The following is a 27,844-nucleotide window of genomic DNA, read 5'->3' as shown; positions in this document are numbered from 1 at the left end:
TTGTAGTGAGCCAGCCACTCCCAGTCCCTATTCAAGCCCAAATTGATGGTGTTAAGTTTGCAAATGAATTGTAGCTCTGCAGTTTCTCTTTGAAGAGTGGCTGACTTAGAACAACGCTTCCTCAGCTCTCATCCCCTAGCACCCCTCCTCTGCTTATGCTATATTGATGACATCTTCATCATATGGAGCCACGGGAAGGAGGGGCCCGTGAAGAATTCCACCTGGATTTCAACAATTTCCACCCCACCATCAACCTTAGCCTGGACCAGTCCACACAAGAGATCCACTTCCTGGACACTACAGTGCAAACAAGTGATGGTCACATAAACACCACTCTATACCGGAAACCTACTGTCCGCTAAATTTACCTACATGCCTCCAGCTCACATCCTGGACACATCACACGATCCATTGTCTACAGCCAAGCCCTAAAATACAACTGCATTTGCTTTAATCCCTCAGACAGACACAAACACCTACATGATCTCTATCAAGCATTCTTAAAACTACAATACCCACCTGGGGAAGTGAGGAATCAGACTGACAGAGCGAGACGGGAACCCAGAAGTCATCTACAACAGGACAGGCCCAACAAGGAAAATACCACCATCACGTACAGCCCTCAGCTAAAACCTCTCTGGTGCATCATCAACAATCTACAACCTATCCTGCAAAATGATCCCCCACTCTCATAGGCCTTGGGAGGCAGGCCAATCCTCACTTACAGACAGCCCCTCCAACCTAAAGCAAATATTCACCAGCAACTACACAACACACCACAGAAACACTAACCAAGCAATCGATCCCTGTAACAAATCCCATGGCCTTCTCTGTCCCCATATCTACTCTAGCGACAACATCATAGGACCCAACCACTCATTCACCTGCACATCTACTAATGTGATATATGCCATCATGTGCCAGTAATGATCCTCTGCCATGTACACTGTCCAAATCGGACAGTCTCTATGTAAAAGAATAAATGGACACAAATCAGACGTCAGGAATGGTAACATACAAAAGCCAGCAGGAGAACACTTCAGTCTCCCTGGATATTCTATAACAAATTTAAAAGTAGCCATTCTTCAACAAAAAAACCTTCAAAAACAGACTTCAAAGAGAAATTGCAGAACTACAATTCATTTGCAAACTTAACACCATTAATTTGGGCTTGAATAGGGACTGGGAGTGGCTGGCTCACTACAAAAGCAATTTACCCTCTCTTGGTATCAACACCTCCTCATCAGTTATTTGGAGTGGACCACATCCACCGTGACTGAACTGCTCTTCAACATTGGTTCTCCACTTGTAAGGTAACTCCCTTCTCTTCATGTGACAATCTTCTCACTGAGACAACAACAAGAGAAATGCAGAGAACAAACAAAAAACAAAAAGCTCTTTTACATAGCCTTTGATGATCTCACAAAGGCTTTTGACCTTGTCAGTAAAAGTGGACTCTTTGCACTTCTAGAAAAGATTGGATGTCCCACTAAGCTTTTAAGCATGATTCAATCCTTCCTTGAAAACAGGGACGAAATAGTTCAATACAACAGTTCAGTCTCTGAGGCCTTCCAGATTCGTAGCAGAACTAAGCAAGGCTGCGTACTTGCCACAACTCCGTTTGTGATCTTCTCCTTACTATTAAAACAAGATTTTGGTTCCTCAACTGAGGGACTCTACTAGCACACAAGATCTGATGGAAGGCTGTTCAATCTTGCAAGACTCAGATCTAAAACCAAGACTCAGGAGGCCCTTATTCAACCTCCTCTTTGCTCATGATGCAGTGACAACCCACAGAGGTCATCTCCAAACCTTATGGACAGTTTTTCCAAAGTCTGCCGAGACTTTGCACTTACCATAAGCCTAAAAAAGGAGGAGCATAATGTTCCAAGGAGTTGAAAAAGCAAGATCAACAACTATGAACTTGAAGTGATGCACATACCTGGGGTCCACTATCGCAGTCAACTTTTCACTTGAAATGGAATTCAACATTCGCATTGGAAAACCTGCCACAGCAAGTCTACACTGACAAAACAACAAACTGACAAAACACACAAAGAGATCTGTGTGCATTTGTTATCAGCACATTTTTGTATGGGAGCGAGACACGAACCTTATATTCTCATCAGAAAAAGAGAATCAACAACTTTCACATGCGCTGCCTTCGTCGAATTTTTGGACTCTCCTGGAGGGACAGAGTCACCGACGCTGAGGTGCTCAAGCAAGCCAGTATTCCCAGCATGCAAACACTCCTCAGACAGAGACACCTCCGGTGGCTTGGGCATGTATGCCAAATGAATGATAGGCAAATCCCAAAGGACATCCTCTACAGCAAATTGGCATCTGGAAAAAGACCCAAAGGATGCCCAAAATTGCATTTCAAGGATGTGTGCAAGCAAGACCTCAAAGAAATGGACGTTGATGTGGACAACTGGGAAGATCACACTCAAGACTGCAGACTCTGGAAACAAGAGCTTAAAAAAGGTCTCCAGAGTTACAAGAGGAAGTAGTCAAGCTTTGCTGAGGACAAGAGAGCTTGCAGGAGGCAGACCCCAAAAGGCTGAAACATCACCTTTAAATGTGATAGATGTGGCAGAGATGGTCTCTCTTGAGTGGGTCTCTTCAGCCACAGTCACAGCCACCATTAAACCAACTGAATAAATTCTTTACCTCTCAGGGGTGCATACCCATGGTCTCTCAAGACTGAAGGATGTCAACTACTACTATTATGAAGCTACTGCCAAGGAGAAGAAGAAAGAGTGACACTTGAGAATGCAACCATGGAGGCAGATGACTTTGTCACAGATGTCTGGCACTTCTGTGAGCTAATGGACATAAAGGCTGATTCCACTGGAGGATCCCTAAAGGCCCCCAATCTGCTATCATTTGGGTTAACAAGACCTACTTTATCCAGCGATATGTTTATGAATCTGAAAGAACTGAAGCTTGCAGCTTTACCTGGAATATAAATTATATTTGAGTGTAGGAAAATTGAGAACTTTCTTGAAAATCAAGTGGCTGGAGCACTTTATTATATAATACTTATTGTAGCAATCAATAAGTAATTTATTAGCAACCATCCAGGCAGAAAAATATTCATTAGAACTTGCCCAGCCATTTGCTCATTTTCTTTTCCTGATAAATAGATGCTCTTAGGAAACACTATGACCATGGTAATTCATTTTTCCTATTTTGACTAGTTACCATACTAAGCAACAAAAGATTTGCTAGTTTAAATATTCGCCAGTAAATCCAATGGAACTCCTATATTAAGATGACTAAAATAATTGTTTTGTAATTATAGTTAATTTATTGTAATTCAGCAAGAATTCTATACAGAATTCTTTTCATATGTTATATGAACCTAACTGAAAAACACAAACCTGGTGTCATTTTTAAAGGGGACTTAATAAAATTGTCATTGCAAAAATAAGAAAAGTAGCCAGAGCATGGTTCAATGGTACAACTGACAAAAATTAAACCGTATAAATAAAACTAGTGAGCTAGAGGGTAATGACAATGAAAAGTAATTGCATCTTATTTTAAGATATGGGATGAATTAGTTGGCATCATTTATTTTCTCAGACAAAAAATTATGTAAAGTTGAAACTAAGTATCAATAATTTAAAGGCAGGAAAACATTACAAGGATGTTGTAATTATCCCAAAGCCAAGCATTATAAACTCAGAATCAACGTTGCCTTAATATGCTTGGATTATTTTAAGAAATACACAATTAAGGCACTCAAACAACTGTGAAAGTAGAATGAATTAGATTGTAAAAGTAGAATGGATTAAAGAAATGCTGTATGTTCCTTTAAGCAGGAATGAGGAATGTTGAAATAAAGTTGTCAGGAACAGAAACATTAAGGTATGCAACAGTGGATCCACTTAAGCTAATGGTGGGACATTAGCAGGATATCAGTAAGAGTCAATGAGAAAATAAGATGTGTGGGTCCAGCCCCAGGTAAACTTATCAGTTCTGTTCCCTTTGTTATCTTGTTAAGTTTGTGCCCTTTTTATCTGTATAAATAAAGCAGTTTAAGCCTTGCATGGCACTCACAAATTATCTGGGTGTATTAGCAGAGCGCTTCGCTAATAAAACAGAGTGGTCTGACAAATTGTGAGTCCTGAATCTGACTTTGACACAACCTTAACTCTGCCCTGTAGCAACATCATGTAATAATCATATGACTGAGTAAAAGCAGCAAAGAGTCCTGTGGCATCTTATAGACTAACAGACGTATTGGAGCATGAGCTTTCATGGGTGAATACCCATGCATCCGACGAAGTGGGTATTCACCCATGAAAGCTCATGCTCCAATACATTTGTTAGCCTATAAGGTGCCACAGGACTCTGCCGCTTTTACAGATCCAGACTAACACGGCTACCCCTCTGACATATGATTATGGTGACACCATTTTAGTTTTTGTGGTCGCAGATAAGAATAAAGACATGAAAAAAATCTAAATTACCCCCGGCCATCCCCCTTGTGGTAGAGCAGAGTTACAGTTCTTACTTTAATATATTCAGATTTCTTTTAAATTTAACCTTAACTTCCAATTTCCTGGGTTTATAATGCTTGGAATTGGGGATAATTACAACATTCTTTTGCTTTTTTACCCTTAAATTACTGATACATACATTCAACCTTAACTCTGTATTTATTTAGGGTTTTTTACCTGGGTGTTTCCTTAGTTTATATTGCTAACACTTCACACGCTAACACTGAACAAGAAATCCAAAGAGAATGCTTCCATGCAATGCTTCTAATGATCTGATATCTAGTATCAACTTTTTGTTATTATTTTAACTGTTAAGGGCAGAATCACCAGTACGTCAAAGCAAATGCAGCCACAGTTACATTTTGTTTACAGCTGCCTAGCAATGCAAGAGCAGCACAAAGCAGCTGACACATATCAGTGAATCTGTTCGTTAACTGCAGTTGACTTCTTAATTTAGAGGGCTCCATTAGTGAAACTGACACAATGTGAAGCCTGGACAGGGACAGAGACAGCCTAAGAACCACAGTCTCTGTGCTTTGAGGTTTCCTCCATGTTCCAGTCTCAGTACCTCCAGCAGCACTGCCTAATGAGGCCATGAGGAGCCTTTTAAGCACTGATGTCCAAGCTTCAAAGAGCACAGGGCCAAGTAATCATCTACTGAACTCTTGAAACATGCCTTGTCTCCCTCATACCACTGAGTCATTACAACCAGCAGAACAGCTGTATGCAAATTGCATAAAGGAAAAATGGTGATTGGCTGAGTTACCTCTGTCACAATGGCCACAATTAAAAGTTACCAGTATTGTTGCCATGAGCCCATCACTAGTCTATATTTACAGCAACTACATGTAATTGTTGTTAACTTAATCACAACCTGTTTCTTCAAATAAAGTCTATGCTATATTTCAATTAAATTTCGCCATCTGGAAAGTTTAAAGGGGATACTCTATATTAGAGATTGGAAACCTTTGGCACGTGGCCCACCAGGGAAATCTGCTGGCGGGCCGGGATGGTCTGTTTACCTGCAGTGTCTGCAGGTTTGGCTAATCGCAGCTCTCACTAGCTGCGGTTCACCATCCAAGGCCAGTGGTGGCTGTGGAAAGTGGCGCAGGCCGAGGGATGTGCTGGTTGCCCTTCCCCCAGCCCTCATTAGCTAGGGACGGTGAACCATGGCCAGTGGGAGCAGTGATCGGCCGAACCTGTGGACGCTGTAGGTAAACAAACCTGCCCGGCCCACCAGCAGCTTTCCCTGGCGGGCCAGAGGGAAAAGGTTGCCAATCCCTGCTCTATATCCTAGTAAAAAAAAGAGGATAGACGTTGATAAAGTACAGAAAAGAATCAAAACAGTCACATTAAAAAAAAAAAAAGTTAGGTTAGCTGAAGGCAAACAACTAAATATTGACACCTGTTGCATACAAACGCAAGAAGTCTAAACATTAAGATGTGTGAACTTGAGAGCCTGGCATTAAATGAGGATATTGACAAAATAAACATCACAGAAACTTGGTGGAATGATGATAATCAATGGAACACAGTAATACACAATATATAGGAATGACAGAGTAGGTTTTGCTGGTAGGGGAATGACACTATACATGAAAGAAAACAGAAGTAAAATGTAGTAAAAATTTTAAATGAATCGAAATTACATGCTTGAATAAAAAGAGTATAACAGTAGGATTACACTACCGACTCCCTGCCCAGGATGGGGACAGTGATTGTAAAATACTCAGGGAGATTAGAGAGGCTACAGAAACAGAAAACCCAACAATAATGAGGTATTTCACCTATCCTCATGTTGACTGGGAACATGTCACCACAGGACAGGAGGCAGAAGTAAAATTTCTCAGCACCATTAATGACTGATTGTTGGAGCAACAAATTCTGAAGGAGGCTTAAATCAGCCTCTGTACCAGATGACTCCAGAGACAATCCTGGCAATTACAAGCCAGTAAGCCTAACTTCCACACCAGGCAAATCGGTTGAAATTATAATAAAGAACAGAATTATCAGACACACAGATGAATACGATATGTTTGGGAAGAGTCAACAAGGCTTTTGTAAAGGGAAAAATCACACCTCACCAATCTATTAGAATTATTTGTGGGAGTCAAACGTGTGGACAAGGGTGATCCAGAGAATATAATGTACTTGAACTTTCAGAAAGAAAGCCTTTGACAAGGTCCCTCACCAAACGCTCCTATGCAAACTAAGACCTCATAGAATAAGAGGGAAGGTCCTCTCATGGATCAGTAACTGGTTAAAAGATAGGAAACAAAGGATAGCAATAAATGATCCATTTTTACAGTTGAGAGAGGTAAAGAACAGAGTCCTCCAAGGATCTGTACAGGGACCAGCACTGTTCAACATATTATAAATGATCTGGAAAAGGGGTAAACAGTGAGGTGGCAAAGTTTGCAGACAATCCAAAACTACTCAAGATAGTTAAGTCCAAAGCTAACTGTGAAGAGTTACAAAGGGATCTCACAAAACTGCATGACTGGATAACAAAATGACAGATGAAATTCAGTGTTGATAAATGTAAAGTAATGCACATTGAAAACACAAACCCAACTATACATACAAAACGATAGGGTCTAAAATTAGCTGTTACCACTCAAGAAAGATCTTGGAGTCATCGTGTATAGTTATCCAAAAACATCCGCTCAATAAGCAGCAACAGTCAAAAAAGCTAACAGAATTTTAGGAACTAGAAGGAAAGGGACAGCTAAGACAGAATATATCATAATGTCACTATATAAATCCATGGTAAACCCACACCTTGAATACCGCATGCAGTTCTGTTCACCCCAGCTCAAAAAGATCTACTAGAATTGGAAAAAGTACAGAAAAGAGCAACAAAAATGATAAGGGTATGAAACAGCTTCCATACGAGAAGAGATTAAAAAGATTGGGATTTTTCGTCTTGGAAAAGAGATGACTGAGGGAGGATCTAACAGGACTATAAAATCATTAATGGCATGGAGAAAGTGAATAAGGAAGTGTTATTGACTCCTTCACATAACATACGATCCAGGGGTCACCCAATAAAATGAACAGGCAGCAGGTTCAAAACACATAAAAGGATGTACTTCTTCAGACAACAGAGTCAGCCTGTGTAACTTGTTGCCAGGGATACTGTGAAGGACAAAAGTATAACTGGGTTCAAAAAAAAGTTGGATAACTTCACAGAGGACATTTCCATCAATGGCTATTAGCCAAGATGGTCAAGGACTCAATCCCATGCTCTGGGTGTCCCTAAACCTCCGACTGACAGATACTGGAATGGGATGAACAGGGGATGGATCACTCAATGAACTACCCCGTTCTGTTCATACCCTCTAAAGTATGTGGCACAAGCCAATGTGAGAAAACAGGATATGAACTAGATGGACCACATGTCTGATCCAGTATGGCCATTCTTAACTTTATGTTCTTAAGAATCTGCATTATTCCATTAAGATCATTTAGGTCACAAGAAAAGATTGATAAAAGCAAATTTTCTTAAAGGATTCAATTTAATTTTCACTTCAACAAATTATCAGATCTTCTTACAAATTTTCAGAAAATTCATTCTGTACACAGTAAGTGCTGTAAACTTAGGGAGGATACACTATTTTTCATACAAAGGAGGATTTATCCCTGCTTTAAGTGACAAACTGAACTAACTATGGAGTCACAATCAGCATTTCCATAATTATGTTCTATATTTCTTCGGTATCTCCTGTGCTACACTGCTGTAACAGAAAAAAATAAAAGCAAATTATTGGAAATCATCTGATAGGCGAATACAGATATGCCAATGAGAAAAGAGGTGGTCTGTACAGAATGGGGGATGGGGGTGAGGTGTCAGGTGAACTGGCTCTTGTTCATTACTCTACCATCCTTTTATTTTTCCCCTGTAAACTGAGGCAACTCACAGTCTCGGAAAAATTGGGATATAACCGGACAGGTATAATGAGTATACTGATGTTTGTAAAGCATGTTCCCATCCTCAGAGAATGCCAGTTTCACTCCACGATCACCTTTTAGAAAAAGCAGTGTTGATTCTATGGGTCACTACTTTAATTCAGTAGCTTTATTTTCAGACATTCCTGATCAATTTCTACTTCCTACACAGATTTTCATTAAGAATTACTTAGATCCAGCTGTAACTAATATCAAAGTAGCTTTTTTCTGATGTAGTTTGACTGTTACAGAATCAAAAAAAAAAGTCAAGTTACCGGTTTGATGCGAAGCTGGTCACCCACCACTTCCAGTATGGCATGTTTTCGGGATACTCTCTTATCTGTAATCTGAAAAAAAGACAGACAGTTGAGATAAGAGCGAATTATGACACTCATCTCTCAAATCATTACAGCAAACAAGCAAACAAAAATCAAATCAAGATAAACCAATAAGCAGATTAAAAGGTCTCACTGACTACAGTTCATGCAGGCTGTAGGTTTCTGATGCCTTGTAAGTAGTTCCACATAACACAATTAGTTTAAAAAAAAAAATAAAGAGAAATTCTGTATTAGAACTAGATTCAAACATTAAGATCAAGATTTTCATAACATACGATTTTAAATCCAGAAATTAACTATCTAACCTCAGTGTGGAGAAAAGCTTGAGAATATGAGCCCTGCCAGCTCAAAAGGCAAGCAAAAAAAACCCAGAATTTACCATTTGTCAAAATCTCATGATTGTTCAAGGTCTGACAATGCTACTTAGAAGAGACAGTAATGTGTCTTGAAATGTTATAGAGTGCTATGCTTGTCTCAAAGCTACTAGCATACAGAGAGCAGGAATTCATGTTTTCTATAAAGAAAGTTTCAGAGTAACTCCAGTAAATTTCAACACCATCACCACAGCAGACAAACAGTTAATCCTAGAAACACTGACACAAAAACTGAAATAGAGACAATACCCGGAGGCTTACAAAACTCAGGAAAAATGTTATTAGTTCCTAAGAACTGGCATTACAAGAACATTTTATGAGGAACACGCTGTTTTAAAAAATTGAGATAAATTTTGAACCCAATGTAACAGATGCTAATTTTCCTGTTTTTTCATTTGGAGACGTTTGGAGCTTTAATGAGATTTTGCCAGAGTCATTTGTTTTAATATTATTTATTACAGTGAGAAAGCTCTCTCTTCTGCATATGCAGAAAAACTAATATTGATGGGTTAACTAGAAACCTGCTACTATTTGCAAGGAAAGTTTTTCCTGTTCACACATTTCCTTTAAGTGTGACATTCAAGACAGCAGAAAGATCCAATTACATCTTTGTAGGAAACTATAATTCATTTCTCTCAATGTTTATTAGGTTTAAAGATGTGTATTCAAGCTGGCAGAACACTGCTACCAGAATTACAAGTGTATGTTGTGACCCCTAGTGAGGAACTAATGTTACTTCACTTAACCAAATAAGTTCATAAGAGAAAACACAGTCGCTATATATGAGATTATTATACAAGAAAATACACCTGAAAGATTACTGAAGATAAAACGTGTTAAATTTGACCAGTAAAAATTCAGTTGAAAAAATCAGACTCTCTCTCTCATTGTAGGCACTTACTACAAACAAACATTGCATGAAAAATATTAAACAAGTGCTGCAAGGGCAAAGCTAGGGAAAGAAACAAAAAGTTTGCACAGGATAAGCATAAATGTGCTACTTCAGGACGGGGTCCTAACGTATTATCTTGAGAAGGAGGATGAAACAGTTTAGAGCCCACTGAATTGGGACATAAAGGGAATGTCACAGATGGGAGAAGGGGAATGGGTACTAGTCCAGGAGAAATTCACACCCTTAATGGCAAAAGCAGCATAAATTAAGAGGTGGCACATTGTGTGAAATGTTCCAAGCCAGAGATGGAATACAGTAAGCATGTGTATGGTGTATATATAGCAGTGTTGTAAGAAACAAGGCGCTGTGTGATTACTGAGAACGCCCTATTAGGTCCAAGTCACTAGAAACCCCATGACAAGAAGAAACGAGTACTGTTGTTGGCCAGGAACAACAACATTTACTATCCTTGTTAGGAGGAATCAAAGTCAAATTTCAGAACAACATAATTAACTAGTAAAATAATCCATCAAACTGCTATTGTGGCAAGAACAAGCCCATGATACCACAGGATCCTAATTAATGGCTAATGGCCATAGACCCTTGTACACACAATAACCTCAAGGTCAGTGCTTGGAAGGTGTGCAGTAACACATAAGCGTCCATGATTCTCCTAGACTGCCAAGCATTCTACATGCCAATCTGAGGTAAGCCAAGAAGAACCAACACACTCCATGAACAAAGATGGTAGCAGACTACATCACCATCATAACAGAGTAAGTGTGTGGGGTCCCGGTGTATGTCTGCTACATGTCAGTGAGGAAGCCAAGCACATGTGATCATGGGACCTGCATTGATATTTGGGATAGTCATTGTGGGGCACTTCCCCTTTCCACTTCTGTCTATTGGTAGCGGATATTATCTGAGCTGGGGTCTGCAGCTTCCATGGCTTTCGCCAACACTGATACAATGTTCATAGATCTGGCTTTGATAGAGATAAAGGAACTACGCTGAGTTAGAAGATACTGTTCTCATCTCTCTGCGGCTCTTAGTTTTGTCAGGTGACAGAGAGAAATCAAAAGGACTCAGAGTGGTTTCACTCCTGCTATAAAGAACCTGTGGTCAATTAAATGGATAACAGTGACAAGGTGGATGAGGGACTATCTTTTATTGGGCAAACTTCTGTTGGTAAGAGAAACAAGCTTTCAAGCTACACAGAGCTCTTCATCTGCAAACAACTGACAGATCAGTTACACTCTGCTGTTTTAGAAAGCTATGAACACCAGCAGATGTAAGTATTAGAATAAAAAAAAAAAACACAGAAACTTGGGGAGAGTAACAGAGATCCCCTCGATCTATAGATCCTTCCCAGCACCACTTTGATTGCTGCCAGGAGACGGGAGGCAGGGTAAAGCAACAAAGACACCCAAGCCAGCATGGCTCTGCAGCAGTCAAGAGGTTCTGAGAGAGCAAGCTGAGAGAGAGTTCTTTCTTTTTATCAGCCAGAGGCTGCTGGTATGGCTTTCGACTGTCAAACACCCACTAGGCAGAAACCAATACGAAAACTGGAGCATGATCTGAGCTAAGTCCAGCACCAGCACCAGCACCAGCCCCTCTACCAACAGCTGGGTGTGAGGGCTGGAATTCTCAGTGTGTTGTCGTTGGATCTCTCAGACTTCCTCACCACTGCTCATCTTTCTTACTGGTCTCTGCCTAGTAGGTGTCTTGCATTTTTTCAGCCTTACTCCAGTTCTACAAATGAGGTTTTGACATAGTGGACATGATTTCATCTCTTTCCAGAGAAGGACAATGTAGTTAATACGGGAAGAAGTGTTCCCACTGCCAATGGCCTGCTCATATCCACTGACATTTCCAGTGCCAGAGAAAGTGATCCCAACAAATCTTTCACACATCCCCACATTAAATAGGGGAAGCATTGCCTGCAATATGTTATCAGCAGCCTCCCCCAAGTCAAGCCTTCCTCAGCTGACATCCTCAGCTGTTCAGCAATCCAAAGATTGTAGAACAGTTAAGTCTAACATATTACAACTGCAGGTCTGGGAGCCTCATGAAGCGGTCCTCCTCCATTCCAGCTTAGCCTTTGAAAATCAATTAAGCATGCAGATAAGCAACTAAAGCAGTTCTCATTAAAGCAAATGCTGACAAAGTAAAATATATTAGAAGTCAGCTGGCAGATATTCTATGAATTAGTAAGGAATACATTCAAGCCATAAAACATTACAAAATGAAGGAGTGTCTCAGTTAAACTAAAGTCAAATATAATTCAACAGCACGGATCAGAAACAGCCTAGTAGTCCAATTCTGAAATACATCTCATGAAGATGCAACATTTCCCTGTGCTCAACTCTTTGAACCAACCACAAACTCATCTTAAAACTACATTATATATGCTCTTAAAATATACAAGTGAACCCAGGTGTACATGAGAAACAACAAATGGCCATCTAATAGCAGGAAGTAATTTACATGAGAATAATCCAGGGTGGATAAAAATCAATGATTTTTTTTAACAAAAACAAAAAAAACAGATTTTCATTTAGATCAGATTTTTTTGATAAAACGCTTTTTGAGGAAAAAACCTATCTAAAGATTGTTTTAATTAAGATACATTATAGCTCAAAATATCTCATCATGGAATAGGGATAATAAATTCTAATTCTATAGTATGACAATATATTCATGTAATGTTTAAGAAAAGTTTTGTAAATGAGTTCCAATAGTTCATGGATTAGGGATCCAATCTTACATGGTTCCAGGGGCTTCTGTATAGATTATCTAGGTTAATCTTTCTATCTATCCAACGGGACTCAGTGGTCAGCTTAGAACAATGCTTCTCTAAGTCGGGCCGCCGCTTGTTCAGGGAAAGCCCCTGGCGGGCCGATTTGTTTACCTGCCGCATCCACAGGTTTGGCCGATCGCGGCTCACTGCTCCAGGCCAATAGGGGCTACAGGAAGTGGTGCAGCCCAAGGGATGTACTGGCCACCCTTCCCACAGCCCCCACTGACCTAAAGCGGTGAACCACGGCCAGTGGGAGCAGCGATTGGCCAAACCTGTGGACACAGCTGGTAAACTAACTGGCCCAGATCACCAGGGGCTTTCCCTGAACAAGCGGTGGACCAGCTTTGAGAAGCACTGGTCTAGAAGATACCATCAGAGATGCTTAGTTTTGCAGTTCTCAAACTGTAGATTTGTGTCTTCAGAGATAACATGCTTATTAACAGCAAAAATGTTTTAAAATTAAATAAATAAATAGCGTATAGAGGTGAGAAATAACAGACCTGAACCCTATCGTCCCTCTGCAAATTTGTGTATACAGAGTCAATCCCTTACCTCTCTCTAAAAATGCAAGGTTTCAAAAAGTTCAACGAATAGAAGATTGTTGGGGGCGGAATAGATCTGTACAAGGAAAAGAAGTCCAGAGATAAATGTGAGAATGGAGGGACAGGCAATAGAAACAAAAGTGAAACTGTTTGAGCAGCATATTCCAGAAGTCTTGAGGCCTTTCTGAGTGTAGCCTTCACTGATTTGAGATCTACCATACCATTCTCTCACTAGAAGGGAAAGCCTGTAATGGCAGCAGGCTGTAAAAGAGACCCAGTTTGGGAATAAGAACCATTCAAGAAATATGTTTGCTGATGTTCTAAATAAAGTCACACCAGTGAACTAGTGGAAGTCATTTAAGCTCTTGGATTCAGAGACTCTTAAAGTGATAATCTCTCTTTTAATAGCAGTAGCTTACTCTGCCGGTCTAGAAAGTCCAAAGGAAGAAAATATTCTAATTCATTCCAAATTGAGAAATCATTTGGGACCTGAAAAAGCAGGAAAGCTTGTTTTTCTTTTCCAGATTATGAACAAACAGGAAAATGAAGGTGAAGATGACTGAGTTAGCTGCCAATGTTTTAAGTTTCTCATCTTGACATTGCTGACATAGTCAATTTAATTTTTGTGTTTTTTTAAAAAAATATTTAATTATTTTAGTTAAAAATAAATAACTAACAAAAATAAACCTGATCTTAAAAATCTTGAACGTTTAACTAAATTCAAAAAATCATATGGTTGTTTTGTTAAAATATTATGTTTGTTGTTGAAGAAAAAAACCTAGAATACATAACGTTGTTTTAGTTAAATAAAACAATTTCAATGTCTTTCTGGTGATGTTCTCCTCTTAATACATCATGGCAAGAAAATCCTCCAAATATTAATGACTAACCCATTGAACTGGAGATAGTTCACCTCCGAATGACTTCATAAATATCTGCTTCAATTACCTTTGGTAAATGAAATAACCAATCATTCATTCATTTTCTGATATAGCTGTAAAACTAATCTGAAAAGTTTTCAAAATAAATCACTTTAAAATGTATAGCGTGTACCTTCTAAAAATGAAATCTACATCTATCTCTGAGTTATGAAGAATATGTATTAAGGTTGTAACAACCAACAAAAATGCACTTTTATGTAGAAATCCATGATTAAATCGAGTCTTCCTGACTAGTGTTTTAAATCAAATCCACCTTGGAATAATTTGACTAGCTGAAAAGGCTTCCAGTCTATGCATATGAAGACTGCATAGATTTTAAACCAATCAGATTGCTTATGCCTCCCCCCCTCATCCCACACACATAGTTACTTTCATAACGATTTGACCCGTGTACTGATCTGTCTACCTGTTCCACTTACGGCGTTTCATTTACTATGCATTAACATTGCTACAACGGCTTGATTTTCACCAGGAAACCTTTGAAGCTTGGGCAGAAGAGTTGGACAATTTGAATACATACTTCAGGAAGTTCCCATTTATTTATTATATAGCTATATTGCTAGAGAGAAGCCTAAAACAGGACAGTTTGTTGTTTTTAATGTAATGCTAATTATGCTGACTGTGAAAGAGCCATCATGCCAATTGAAAAAATGTACTTGCCCTCTTCAGAGGAAGACCAGTCAAAGGGACAAACACAAAATAATGGTTTAGTGCAAAAACCCTAGGCAATAAAGGATATCTAAATGTGAAAAGGGCCCAATTTGAATACAACCAGAATAATTTATTTTAAAAGGACTGGCTCCCTCCCCTCACTACACCTTTCCTACCACTACAAACTACAGCAGATGGATTCTTTAACAGCATAAATGGGATATATCCATCCGGGTATTTAATATGGTGCTTAGCTCTCTGAGCTGGGATTATGCAGACACGTGTCTAGTTAAAAGCTGGAAAACAAGATGGAATGTTAAGTACTTTAGTATATTAGAATGTGTAGAACACTGAAAGTTGTATTTACTTTCCACTACTTATACAAGTATCGGGGGGCAGCCGTGTTAGTCTGTATCCACAAAAACAACAAGGAGTCCGGTGGCACCTTAAAGACTAACAGATTTATTTGGGTATAAGCTTTCGTGGGTAAAAAACCCACTTCTTCAGATGCCTGGAGTGAAAATTACCAACTTATTACAATTAATTACTACTTATACAGTTTCCTTATTATTCCACATCTAGTATAATGAATCCACACTGATCAGTTTCACAAGTTTTTCTAGTCAGTCTCACTTTTCTCACCTTCATGCACACTATTCTGAGTGTGGGCACTAGCATTACAAAAGAAATTAAACACAGAAAACAGCTGATCAAATTCTGCCCCTAATTAAATCCACTGGTTTGTACAGGGTGGAACTAAGGGAAAAAATGTATCTTACTGTTTTAAATGAGTTTAAAAATTCTAACACCATTTGTATTAGTTTATCTTGAAATCTCTCCGCCAAATCTAAAACTACTTAGCAGACTTGTATATAAATTTTTGGCAAATGCAGCCACATTTGCCAGCTAGAGAAAGATACCATAGCAATTAGGCACTAAGTGCTGATATGGCTGAGTGAAGTGAGTACAAGCCCTGGTCTACGCTGAACATTTAGACTGACATAATTACATCGCTCAGGGGTGTAAGAAATTCACACCCTTGAGCGCCATAGTTAAGCCAACCTTAAGAATTCTAAGTTAAGAATTCTTCTGCTGGCCCAACTTCTGCCACTCAGGGATGCAGAATACCTACATTCATGGGAAAAAAAACCTTTCCTAGATGTAGGGTCTATGCTATGATGCTAAATCTGTACAGCTGTCACTATAGCACCAATAGCGCAGACATATCTCGAAACTATTTGCAAAAAAAGTTTTGTTAGAAGAGACGCTGTCAACTTAAGTCACATCTTTCTGAAATGTTATTACCAACCTATTGTTACAAGTATATTGAAGTTACTATTGAGAAAATTGTTTCACTTTAAATTTGTACATAGTGCTTCAGAAATTCTGGAGGATGCCCTCTTGTGCTCTAAAGCAGTGTTTCCTGAATGGTGGGTTGCAGACCCAGTGCAGAGAGGAAGCCGCAGGAAGAGATGCCAGGCTTGAAAAGTGAGCCTGTCCTGCTCTCACTAGCAGCTCCTGCCCCACAGGGCTGAGCTTGACTCCCCACTCTGGGCATTGTGACCTGGCACACAGGTCACATCCCCGCTCAGGTTTCATCCAGCCATCAGGACAAACCCAAGTGGTGCTGAGACCCAGTGCGCTAGGTCACAATACCCAGAGCAGTAAGCCAGGCCCTGCCCTGTGGGACTGGACCCACTGCTGCTAGGTGAGTGCGAGGTAGGTTTGCTCTCCAATTTCCTCCTGGGGCAGGGCCTCCTCTCTGCACTGGGCTGGGATTAAGATTGAAGTGTCAGGGCAGAAGGTACTACTGCAGATGACCAATGCCCCCTCAGTGGGGCAAAGAGGCAGTGGAGAACACCACCACCTTATGAACTGGGCCCCACAAACATGCACATTTGGACCCTGGGTGGATCACACCAAAAAAAAAGGAGAGAAAATGCAACTGGTGAGTCACCTTTGTAAAATATGTGGGAACCACTGCTATAAACTTTAAAATTTCACTCAAAAATAAACAAAACAAAATTGGGGGGGGGGGGCTTTTGCCCCTATGGCTGCAAAGATTACACTTAAATTCACATTATTAAAATGAATGGATGCAGTGAAATTGGCACCACGAAGTCTCAAAAAGGAGCTGAGAAAAGTATGCACTGTCCCTGTACATTTCAATGGGCTGGGAACTCTGAAGGTTACTGTTAAGGATGTGTTACATTATTAGTTATTTCACTGTTGATGAAAGCACACAAGAGCATGACACACTATTGTGTTATTCTTCAAGTTTCCTGTAAGTGAAGTTTTGCTTTGATGTTGCAGAGCAGAAAGTCTGGGGACTGTTGCTATTTTCTCTCCCCATTATGACCCCTGATTTCCTCTGATTTGGGAGAGGCGGAAAGATGTTTATGCAAACAGGAAAATGAGTCAGCATCGCTAATCCATACGATTTGTTAGTCTCATAATGTTTAGAATTTCTCTTAAAGCCCCAGCTCCTTGAGTCACATTAAAGAAGAATCTGTTTTTAACACAAGTTTACTATCACTGCAAATTATGGCAAAATGCTTGAAAGGAGCTGGTAGGCTCTGATTCTGCCTTCTCCCATATGGGGAGCCACCCTCTATTCACCCTGGTCCCACGGCCAGACAGGGATATTAGTTAGCGGCTCCTCTGTGAAGCTATGAGCACGGGCATGTACCTGGTGCAGTTCATCCTCATCCCCAACACCTGCCCATTTTGCGGTGTGAGGGAGAACCTGGTGCATGCTTATCTCAAATGCGCCAGGTTGCAGCCCCTATTGCAGCTCCTCCAGAACCTCCTGCTGAGGTTCTGGCTACACTTTTCCCCATACTTGTTTATATTTGCACACCCTGTCCATGGCCCCACCAAGCTGTGAGACCGCATCATCAACCTCCACCTCGCCCTGGCCAAAACACCCATCTCCAACAGCAGGCGGAGGATGTGAGACGAGGGGGTGCTCTGCGACCATGAGGCCTATTTCCGCTCCTTCCTGATCGCACGTATTCGGGCAGTGTTCCTCTGGGCAGCATCCCCTGGGTCCCTAAACAGGTCTGAGGAGCAGCAGGCGCTGTCCGGGGTTCTCCGCTCGGTGTCCCCTTCTAGATCCCTACTTGTGCACCTGTGACCTTCACTCCTGACCCTGTTATTCCTTAGTTGTCCCCGATCTTCATTTGGTTCCCGGGGTCAGAGGTCCCCACTCCCCCACCCAAGGCATTGGGTGAAGTCTGAGAGCCTGAGCTCTGCCGGAGGCTCTGATGAGCCCACGGTCCCTTCCAGCCCCAAGTGGAACTTGCGGGGTGTGCGGCGCCCAGCCCAGCCTGGGGCTACGAGTAGGCCCGCGCCAGCCCCCCCCACCCGCGGGGCGGCTCCTGGGCTGGACGCTACAGCGGCCGCGCTGGGCAGCGGGGTCAGGGAGCCCCCCACCCCCCTGCCGAGGAGCCACACTTACTCCCAGCAGGGGGCCTCTTCCCAGCACTGTCTGGCCGGGCTGCAGCGGCACCGGGCGGCCCCCGTCCGCGGGCGCTAGCTCGAACCCCGGCATGGGCGTCGCGGGGGGGCTCTCCGCCTGCGGACAGGGCGACACCCCGCTGTCCCCCCCGGAAACTCGCGCCAGGCATGGAGGCTCCTCCCCCTTCCGTTTCCCTCTGGGTTAGGAGGCGGGGCAGGCTGCCGCTGTTTGTGTTTAAATCCCCGCAGCACCGCCCAGCCCTTGGCCGGCCATCCCGGAAACGGTAGTTTCCAACTCCACCCTCCCCGCCCGGCCGCGCTTCAGCGTCGCCGCGGGGAAACTACAAATCCCGGCGTGCCCCGTCTCAACAGCCCCCGACGCATGCGCATTGCCTCAGGAAGCCGGCGGGCGGCGGTGTAAACAGACACGTTCGAATGGAGGGGACGTTTAAACCGTCATCTGGGGGCAGCCGCGCGGGGCCAGGTAGGGGGCGGCCTGCGGGGATGGAGTTTCCCTCCACCTGCCTTCGCCGCGGGCGGCTGGGCGATGAGAGCTGGCTCCAGCCACGGCTTGGCGGGGCCGGGCTCGGCAGCGGGCAAAGGGCGCCTGATGGCTGAGCACAGGCAGGGCACCGCCTAGCCCTTGCCTGGGCACCGGGCACCGTCTGTCCCTTGCCTAACGCCTGCAGGCTGGGCTGGCCTGGCCTTAGCACAGGGCACCCTACAACGGTGGAGTGATTGCCGAGGGCTGGCCAAACACGAGGGGCGCTGGTGACCCATCCTGCACTGCTTGAGGGCTGTAGGGTGACCAGACAGCAAGTGTGAAAAATCAGGACGGGGTAGGGGGTAAAGGGAGCCTATATAAGAAAAAGCCCCAAATATCAGGACTGTCCTTATAAAATTGGGACATCTGGTCACCCTAGAGGGCTGGGCCAGCCAGGGCACAAGGCATAGCATGCTCTTTAATATGTGAGGCACTTCAACATAACCTTCAAAATTAGAATTAACTTGATGAAAGTTTAACTCTATCTATTATGTAATTGAGATTAGTGATAGCAGCATGCAACTGGTTACATGTGAGGTTGTTTAGTGACCACTGTACTTCCTCACCTCCAGGGTTACTCATGGTGGATGTATTGAGGCGTTAAATTATGCAGAAAGCCTCAAAGAAGAACAAACAGGCAGTTACTTCATGTAAAGAACTGACCATCCTTCCTCCAGCCAAGGAAAAAGAGGAAAATCAGGAGGACTTTGTAGAGCTGCTGCCTCCAGAAGTCAGTTTTAAAATTTTCAGTGAACTGGATATTCAGAGCTTATGCAAAGCTGCAATTACATGCAAGAGCTGGAATCATGCAATTGAGAACAGTGACCATTTGTGGAAACATCACTGTTTAATTGTAAGAGCTGTCTGTCAGCGAGAGATAGACTGTGATCGAGGAAATGGATATTCATGGAAGGTAAATTTAAGAATGTGGACTGTCTAGCTTTGGGAAACTGAGTAGCTTTCAGGATGAGTATTAAGATAAATGAGGTTCTCTCCTGATCAGTACTTCTGATCTATCTAAGGTTAAGAGCAATTCAAAGTTGTTACAACCTAATTGCTACAGCCTGTGAGGTCTCAGGGCTTATTTACAATACAAAATTAAGTTGACTTAAGTCAAAGTACAGCCACCACAGTAATTAAAAGAGGTAGTTCACGTCCACACTTACTCCTTTGGTTGTTAGTGCACGTCCTCACCAGGAGTGCTTCCACCAACTGAAGTGGGACATTATAGGATACAGATCTGGAGCCTAGCAGCCCAAGTTGTCAGTGTGGTGCAGGGCTCACTCAGCACCCAGCTGTCAGTGCCAGGGCATGGGGGCCCCAGCTGCGAGCCCGTGCCCCCAACTGACAACTCAGGCTATCACCACCAGCGAGTAGAAGGACTCTAGCTGACAGCCCCCACTTGGGGCTGACAGCCAACAGGCTATGTCATTTAATCACTGTCTAACTGTATCAACATAAGCGCTACACCGCTCATGGAGATGGAGTTATGTCAGCATAGCAGGTGACTTCCTTCATCAGAAGCAGCATTCTAATGTAGACACTGACATAATTAGGTCATAATAAGCCACATTGCATCAACCTAACTCTGTAGTGTAGACCAGGCCATAGTAAAATAGAATCACAAACACCTCACAACTGGCAGTCTATACGGAAATGCCAAAAAATAGAGTACCATAGAGACAATGAACTATCTGATCCCTGAGAAATGATCAGGCCAGCTCTGGAATGGAACACATTGTGAAAAGGACAAAGTTTTACGTACATGTTCCCCATAATTTTTCTTCAGTGGAATGCTCCTGCTGGGAGAGAAGGGGTTCCTGGAATCTGCTCATCTAGTGAAATATTTGCCCGTACATACCTCTTAAGCCAGATACAGCTAGGGGTCAAAGAACCAGCAGCTTTAGAACCCCCTTACCCAACACTATTGCAGCTGCTACTCAAAACAGTGAGGAGGAGCTGAACACGTTGCGTGAAATCCTACTGAGGAATAGAGAAAGCAGAACTCTGGCAACTTAAGTGTTAAAATATAATTAGGCCAAAAAAGAATTTGAAGAACAGCCAACGAAAGACTCAAAGTAATAACAAAAGCATTTTTAAGTACATCAGAAGCAGGAAGCCTACTAAACAGCCAGTGGGGCCAGATTCCCAAACCTGAGCCATTCTTTTTAGGTGACAAATCTGAGGAATGTCTTAGACTGAGGTGTCATTAGAGGACGTTTTGGAACAAATTAATAAATGAAACAGTAATAAGTCACGAGGACCAGATGGTATTCACCGAATAGTTCAGAAGGAACTAAAATATGAAGTTACAGAACTACTAAACTTATCATTTAAATCAGCTTCTGTACCAGATGACTGGAGGACAGCTAATGTGATGCTAATTTTTGAGAAAGGGCTCCAGAGGCGATCCTAGCAATTAAGGGTCAGTAAGCCTAACTTCAGTACCAGGCAAATTGGTTGAAACTATCAGACACATGATTTGTGGAGGAAGAGTCTACAAAAAGTGTTAAGGGAAATCATGCCTCAGCAATCTACTAGAATTCTTTGAGGCGGTCAACAAGTATGTGGACAAGAGTGATCCAGGGGATATAGTGTACTGAGATCTTCAGAAAGTCTTTGACAAGGTTCCTCATCAAAGGCTCTTGAGCAAAGTAACTCTCATGGGTAGGGTCCTACCAAATTCACTGTCCATTTTGGTCAATTTTACGATGATTGGGATTTTTTAAATCCTAAATTTCATGATTTCAGCTATTTAAATCTGAAATTTCACGGTGTAATTGTAGGGGTCCTGACCCAGAAAAAACCTGTCAGGAATTGCAAGTTTATTGTAGAGTGGTTGCTGTGTTGCTACCCTTACTTCTGTACTGGTGCTGGCAGCGGCTCTGCCTTCAGAGCCGGGCAGCTGGAAAGTGGTGACTGCTGGTCGGGATCCCAGCTCTGAAGGCAGAGCTGCCGCCAGCAGCATCACAGAAGTAAGGATGACATGGTATGGTATTGCCACCCTTACTTCTGCGCTGCTGTCTGCAGGGCTGGGCCATCAGTCAGTAGCTGCCTCTCTCCGGCCATTCAGGTCTGAAGGAAGCAATGCAGAAGTAAGGGTGGTATGGTATGGTATTGCCACCCTTACTTCTGCACTGCTGCTGGCAGGGCGCTGCCTTCATAGCTGGGTACCTGGCCAACAGCCACCACTCTCCAGCTGCCCAGGTCTGAAGGCAGCGCAGAAGTAAGGGTGGTAATACCACAGACTCCTTAAAATAACCTTGTGACCCCCCAATTTGAGAAATGTTGGTCTCCCCCATGAAATCTGTATAGTATAGGGTACAAGCACACAAAAGACCAGATTTCACAGAGGAGGCCAGTTTTCAGGGTCTGTGATGCATTTTCATGGCTGTGAATTTGGTAAGGCCCTATTCATGGGATAAGAAGGTCCTCTCCTGTATCAGTAACTGGTTACAAGATAGGAAACAAAGAATATGAATAAATGGTGAGTTTTCAGAATGGAGAGAAGTAAATAGTGGTGTCCCCCAAGGGTCTGTACTGGGACCAGTACTGTTTAACATATTCATAAATGAGATGGAAAAAGGGGTAAACAGAGAGGTGGCAAAATTAGTAGATGATACAAAACTACTCAAGATAGTTAAGTCCCAGGCAAACTGCGAAGAGCTGCGAAAGGATCTCGCAAAACTAGGTGACTTGGCAACAAAATGGCAGATGAAATTCAATGTAGATAAATGCAAAGTAATACACATTGGAAAACAATCCCAACTATACATATAAAATGATGTACTAAATTAGCTGTTACCACTCAAGAAAGAGGATAGATAATAAGACAGAAAATATCATATTGCCTCTGTATAAATCCACGGTATGCCCACATTTTTAATACTGCGTGCAGATATGTCATCTCCTCTCAAAAAATATATATTGGAATTGGGAAAAGTACAGAAAAGAGCATTGAACATGATTAGAAGTATGGAACAGCTTCCATATGAGGAGAGATTAATAAAATGGATTTTTCCACTTGGAAAAGAAACCACTAAGGATATGATAGAGGTCTAGAAAATCATAACTGGTGTGGAGAAAGTAAAGAAGATAGAAGGCATTATTTACTCTAACACAACTCAGTGTCGCCAAATGAAATTAATAGGCAGCAAATTTAAAACAAACAAAAGGAAGCGTTTCTTCACACAACACATAGTCAGCCTGTGGAACTCTTTACCAGAGAATATTGTGAAGGCCAAGACTATAACAGAGTTCAGAAAGAACTAGCTATGTTCTTGGAGGATAGCCATTGATGGACCTATTAAACAGGATCGGCAGGGATTCAGAACCATGCTCTGAAGTGTCCCTAGCCTCTGTTTGCCAGAAGCTGGGAATGGGAGACAGAGGATGGATCACTTGATGATCACCTGTTCTGTTCATTCCCTCTGAAGCACCTGGCATTGGCCACTATCAGAAGACAGGGTACTGGGCTCGATGGGCCATGGTCTTTCCCAGTATGGCCATTCTTATGGCAGCTATAGCATCATACTTATAGAATCCAGCCTGCAGAACTTAGCAGCTCAGAGAGGGAATGAATTCAGACATTGCAACCACCATCCTGAACCAGCACTAGTTTGAAAGAAAGTAGGATACAACCACCTCTTTTAGGGCTTTAAGTCTACCTCTGCATGGATCACTGGTCAGTGGAACTCAGAGTTACAGTGTCAGACTCATTTCCTCTCTGAGGAAGTGTTAGTAGTTCAATGTGAGGCAAGGTTGTGAGCAGATGGAGTACTCATGCTGCTCTGAAGATAGTAGACACACTGAAATCCAAACTCAACACTTTCCTGGCATCTGACTTCATTAACAAAGCAAACATCACAAATCCTAGTCCAGACTTATGGCCATTTCCATGTCTTCTCCCATAGGCCTTCTCTGCCCTAGATCCCTCTCCTAGACAGCTACTTCTCACTCTTAATGTCCAGGGTTGAGGTAACAAGCTACTTGTGTCAAAAAGTCAATAAGTTAGTACCTCTGCATGATCAGGGAACATCCCAATAGAGGAACCCAACCACCCTGTTGCTAGAGCACACAAGAGAGTTTGGATTATTTTTGGGCCTGCAGAATAGGGAAGAGAAATAGAAAGATTTTTAAAAAGTTTTACTTTAGGGTAGGGAGTTAGCCTGAAATAGTGTGGATGAGAGGCAAAAGACTTGAGAAGTGAGAATGATCCTCATGTTCCTCTGAAAAATGTGAAGTTAAAGCCCTGGTCCACTAGAGGGCATTTGTACACCTATGTATTGCATTGAGGGCCCAGACACCCAAATGTGTTATAATGTAGTTGCTTCTTCTGGTGTGAAACTTTAGTTCTCCCAACTTCCAGTGTTTACATTGACTTCTGCTTAGTTTATTCAAGTTTTTCAAGGCTTTTTAACTGTTTACTCTGTATCAGGTCACTCTACTGAGAAACTACTGGAAGAGCAAAGTGAAGCATGAATGGCTAAGTGGAAAATATAGCAACATTCACTCACACTGTGGCTTACCAGAAAAAATCATGTATCCCATGGATGCTGATACATGGGGAGAAATACTGGAAGCAGAACTGGAGAGATAAGAAACTAGACATGGATCTTAAATAGCAAGAAATGGCACAGAACTGACTGTTTTTACTGTAAATATTTAGCCATTCACACATTGACATTTGCAAATATGTAGTCGAAACTTCACTGGAAAAAATGTATAAATACAGAGTTTATTTTTATTTTGCACTTTATTAGAACAGCTTGTTGTAAAAACCCTAAATGAGATATAAACTATACAATGTAATTATTTTTAAAGATCTGCTGTACTGTTCAACAGATGTTAAGTCTTGGATTGACTTTTCATTGTGCACTTTTTGAAAAAATAGAAAAAAAAAGTTTGTTTTTTTTCCCACTTGAAATTCATGTGAAGCAGAAACATGAGACCACGGGCATGGGAAATGGAAGGGATTGACTACTGTCTAAGCATCAAAGCCATTAGGTGTGAACTCCTTCAGTCTGGCCTTCTTTACCATCAGGTTCTACTTGAAGTACAGTTATGGTCAGAAGAGTGACTGTAGTAGTGCCTCCTTCTTAGTCCACTAACCTGCTCCTAGTGTGTATTCAGTCACAGCAACAAAAATCAGCAGTTAAGTTTTATCTTTTACTACTGCAGAAACTACTATGTGTAACTGAGCTGGATTTACTTTGACTTAATTCAGGTTACATTAATTTTTATAGTAGAGCTCTCCTTGAAATGGAAATAAGGGTTAAGTTTCCCCAATAAACCTAGAGTTGAAACCTCACATACAATAGAAAGGGAATTCAGTCATCCTCTTACCCTCACTCACCCTCCAGCTAGTTGACACCTCGTCCTCTTTGCTTCTGGGGCAAAGAGCTTTCTACATATCACTTTACTTTTGACGGCTTGAGTCCAGCCTTTATAATAAGGGGAAGTGTTAAGAGAACTCTTATGGGGAAGAGAAAATCAGGAAGGTCAGAGGACATTGTACAAGTGGGTTCAGGAAAAGGGTAGATGAATTCATGGAAGGGAAGCAGTAGTGGGAGAATGGAAAACGAAAAGGGATTGCACAGAAGAGCAGTGAGAAAACAGCAGCCTGGCACAATAAACCACCTCCTCTTACACTCATTTTATAGGCCTGGTCTATGCACAGTTTTTGTAGTGATATAAAACTTGATTATTTTTTTTTAACTGAAATCATTCAGTTGACACAACCTCTATTGCAGACACAGTTATAAAGGTGCTTATAATTGCATCCCCATGGGGGAGGGGGGAGTGTCATACTAATTTACATAGGTTTTAAACTGATATGATGTTTAGACAAGCCCTGACAAAGCATCTTCCATACAATGTTTTGTAAAATGTTTTACAATGAGAACCAAGCAAACTGATGGGTGAGTTTTAAGAGAAGTTGGCTCAGAAGGAAAAGAAGAGCGCTGGACAGAGAAAGAGAGAGGAGGCAATAGAGAGTTGGGGTGGGGGTGAAGGTTAGTGGTTAGAGTAAGGGTTGGGGTTTGCGATAGGGTTAGAGTTTTTGTGAGCATTAGGATTTGTATTGGGGTTAGGGTGAGGGTTAGAGGTTAAGGTTAGGGTGAGTGTTAGGGTTACAGTTAACGTTAAGATTTAGGGTTTTTAGCTAGGGTTAGAGTTAGAGTGAGGGGTTAGGGTTAATGTAAGGATGAGGATGAGGGTTTGGATTAGGGTTAGGTTTAAGGGTGAGGGTTCAGGAGAGTGTGTGTGAGGGTTTAGGGTTAGGGTTACAGTTAGGGTTAGTGTTTCTGTTAGGTTTAGGGGTTAGGGTTAAGTTTAGGATGAAAGTTGGGGTAGAGTTAGGGTGAGGGTTGGGGTTAGGATTAGAGTTAAGGATTGGGGTTGGGTTAGGGTTAGAGTTAAAGTTATGGGTTAGAGATTAGTGTTAGGGTTAGGCCGAGGTTAGGGTTAGGATGAGGATAGCAGGGTTAGGGTAAGTTTGAGGGTTAGGGTATAGGGTCAGGGTTAGGTTGAGCTTGAATATTAGCGGTTTGGGTAAGGCTAAAATTAGCGTTAGGGGTTAGGTTTAGGGTTAGAATTGGGGTGAGGGTTAGAGATTATGGTTAGGGTGAAGGTTAGGGTAAGGAGAGTGTTACGGGTTAGGGCTAGGACTAGGGATTTGGGGATAGGTTTAGGGTTAAAGTGAAGTTAGAGGTTAGGGTTAATGTTAGCTTTAGAGTTAGGGGTTAGGATTAGAGTGAGGATTAGGTTTAGGGGTTTGGGTTTGGGTGAGTGGTTATGGTAAGGGTGAGGGTGAAGTTTAGGATTAAGGTTAGGGTGAGGGTTAGGATTGGAGTTAAGGATTGGGTCAGGGTTAGAGATAGTGTTATGGTTAGAATAAGGGTTAGGGCAAAGGTTAGGGTGAGGTTGAGAGTTGGGTTAGGAAGAGGTTGCGGGTGAATGTGAGTGTTAGAGGTTAGGGTCAGAGTTAGGATTAGAGTAGGGATTGGGGTAGGATTAGGGTTATGGTTGGGGGTTTGGGTGAGGGTTAGGATGAGGTTGTAGGTGAGGTTTAGACGTTAGGTTGAGGTTTAGGGTGAGGATCATGGTTATGGTTAGAATAAGGGTGAGAGGTAGGGTTAGGGTGAAGGTTAAGAGTTAGAGTTTAGGGTTAGCATTACAGTTAGGGTGAGGGTTAGGGTTAGGATGAGTTTGAGGTGATGGTTAGGGTTAGAGTGAGGGTGAAGGTTCAGGTTAGGATTAGCGTTAGGGTTGGGGTTAGGGTGAGGTTTAGGTGGAGGTGGAGGGTTAGGTTTTAGAGTTAGGCATTCACTCTCTTGCGACGTTTCTGATCTCTATTCCACCGTCAATGCGGAGTCATCTCCTGTGTGTAATGGGGTTAGGGCTCAATTCTGCTCCCAACCCCCTGGGTTCAATTCACACTGACCTTCCCTCTACATTTCCCTGCTGTCTGGGGTCTAGTCTTGGCTCATGTGACTCCTGGGGCTCCTCTCAGAGATGGATCCAGCTGCCAGCTGAGCTGAGCGTCCCTGAGTCGCCTTCCCCTTCGAGTGTTGTTATATGGATCCTGACTTGAAAGTTGGGTTTGGGGTGGGGCATCTCCTCCCACTGAGAGGCCCAGAGATGCTAGGTGAGGCAGGGAGTTAGGTGGGAAGTGGGCAAAGGCAGGGTCCTGAGACACTGAGAACCGCACAGCCCCAGTTCCTGGTGCACCTGCCCCTGCAATGCTCAACCCGGTATTTCCCCAAAGATGGGAATGGAACCCAGGAGTTCTGGTCCCAGCCCCACTGCTCTAACCACTAGATACCACTCCCCTCCCAGAGACAGGGATAG

At 42.3% G+C, this 27,844-nt stretch overlaps 2 protein-coding genes across 3 annotated transcripts in view; one reads left to right on the top strand and one right to left on the bottom strand.

Annotated features, from left to right (window-relative positions):
* APLF (aprataxin and PNKP like factor) overlaps positions 1–18,622 on the bottom strand; it is a 120,294-nt gene extending 101,672 nt beyond the window's left edge. Inside the window, exons 1-2 of one of the 2 annotated variants that reach the window (XM_050952136.1) lie at positions 18,452–18,622; positions 8,729–8,800 (exon numbers count right to left, since the gene is read on the bottom strand). In XM_050952136.1, coding sequence (XP_050808093.1) covers positions 8,729–8,800; positions 18,452–18,544 — 165 coding nt within the window. In that variant the 5' untranslated portion in view covers positions 18,545–18,622. The remainder of the gene's footprint in view (positions 1–8,728; positions 8,801–18,451) is intronic. The other variant, XM_050952137.1, reaches the window with a different exon arrangement.
* Positions 18,623–18,845: 223 nt separating this feature from the next.
* Positions 18,846–24,909, top strand: FBXO48 (F-box protein 48). The gene is made up of 3 exons (XM_050952251.1): positions 18,846–18,934; positions 19,567–19,907; positions 24,432–24,909. The coding sequence occupies exons 2-3, from the start codon at positions 19,602–19,604 to the stop codon at positions 24,591–24,593; spliced, it is 468 nt and encodes a 155-aa protein (XP_050808208.1). The 5' UTR covers positions 18,846–18,934; positions 19,567–19,601; the 3' UTR covers positions 24,594–24,909.
* The last annotated feature ends 2,935 nt before the right edge of the window (positions 24,910–27,844 follow it).

This window comes from Gopherus flavomarginatus, chromosome 4 (genome assembly GCF_025201925.1).
Source record: "Gopherus flavomarginatus isolate rGopFla2 chromosome 4, rGopFla2.mat.asm, whole genome shotgun sequence".
In the NCBI taxonomy this organism is placed as follows: Eukaryota; Metazoa; Chordata; order Testudines; family Testudinidae; genus Gopherus; species Gopherus flavomarginatus.
The sequence above is the reverse complement of the archived record's forward strand: the minus strand, read 5'-3'. Positions and strand labels throughout refer to the sequence as shown.

Coding starts and splice junctions, on each gene's coding strand:
- FBXO48 (XM_050952251.1), top strand. CDS start 19,602: ATGCAGAAAGCCTCAAAGAAGAACAAACAGGCAGTTACTTCATGTAAA. Junction 19,908..24,431: donor GAAATGGATATTCATGGAAG/GTAAATTTAAGA, acceptor ACTCTGTATCAG/GTCACTCTACTGAGAAACTA.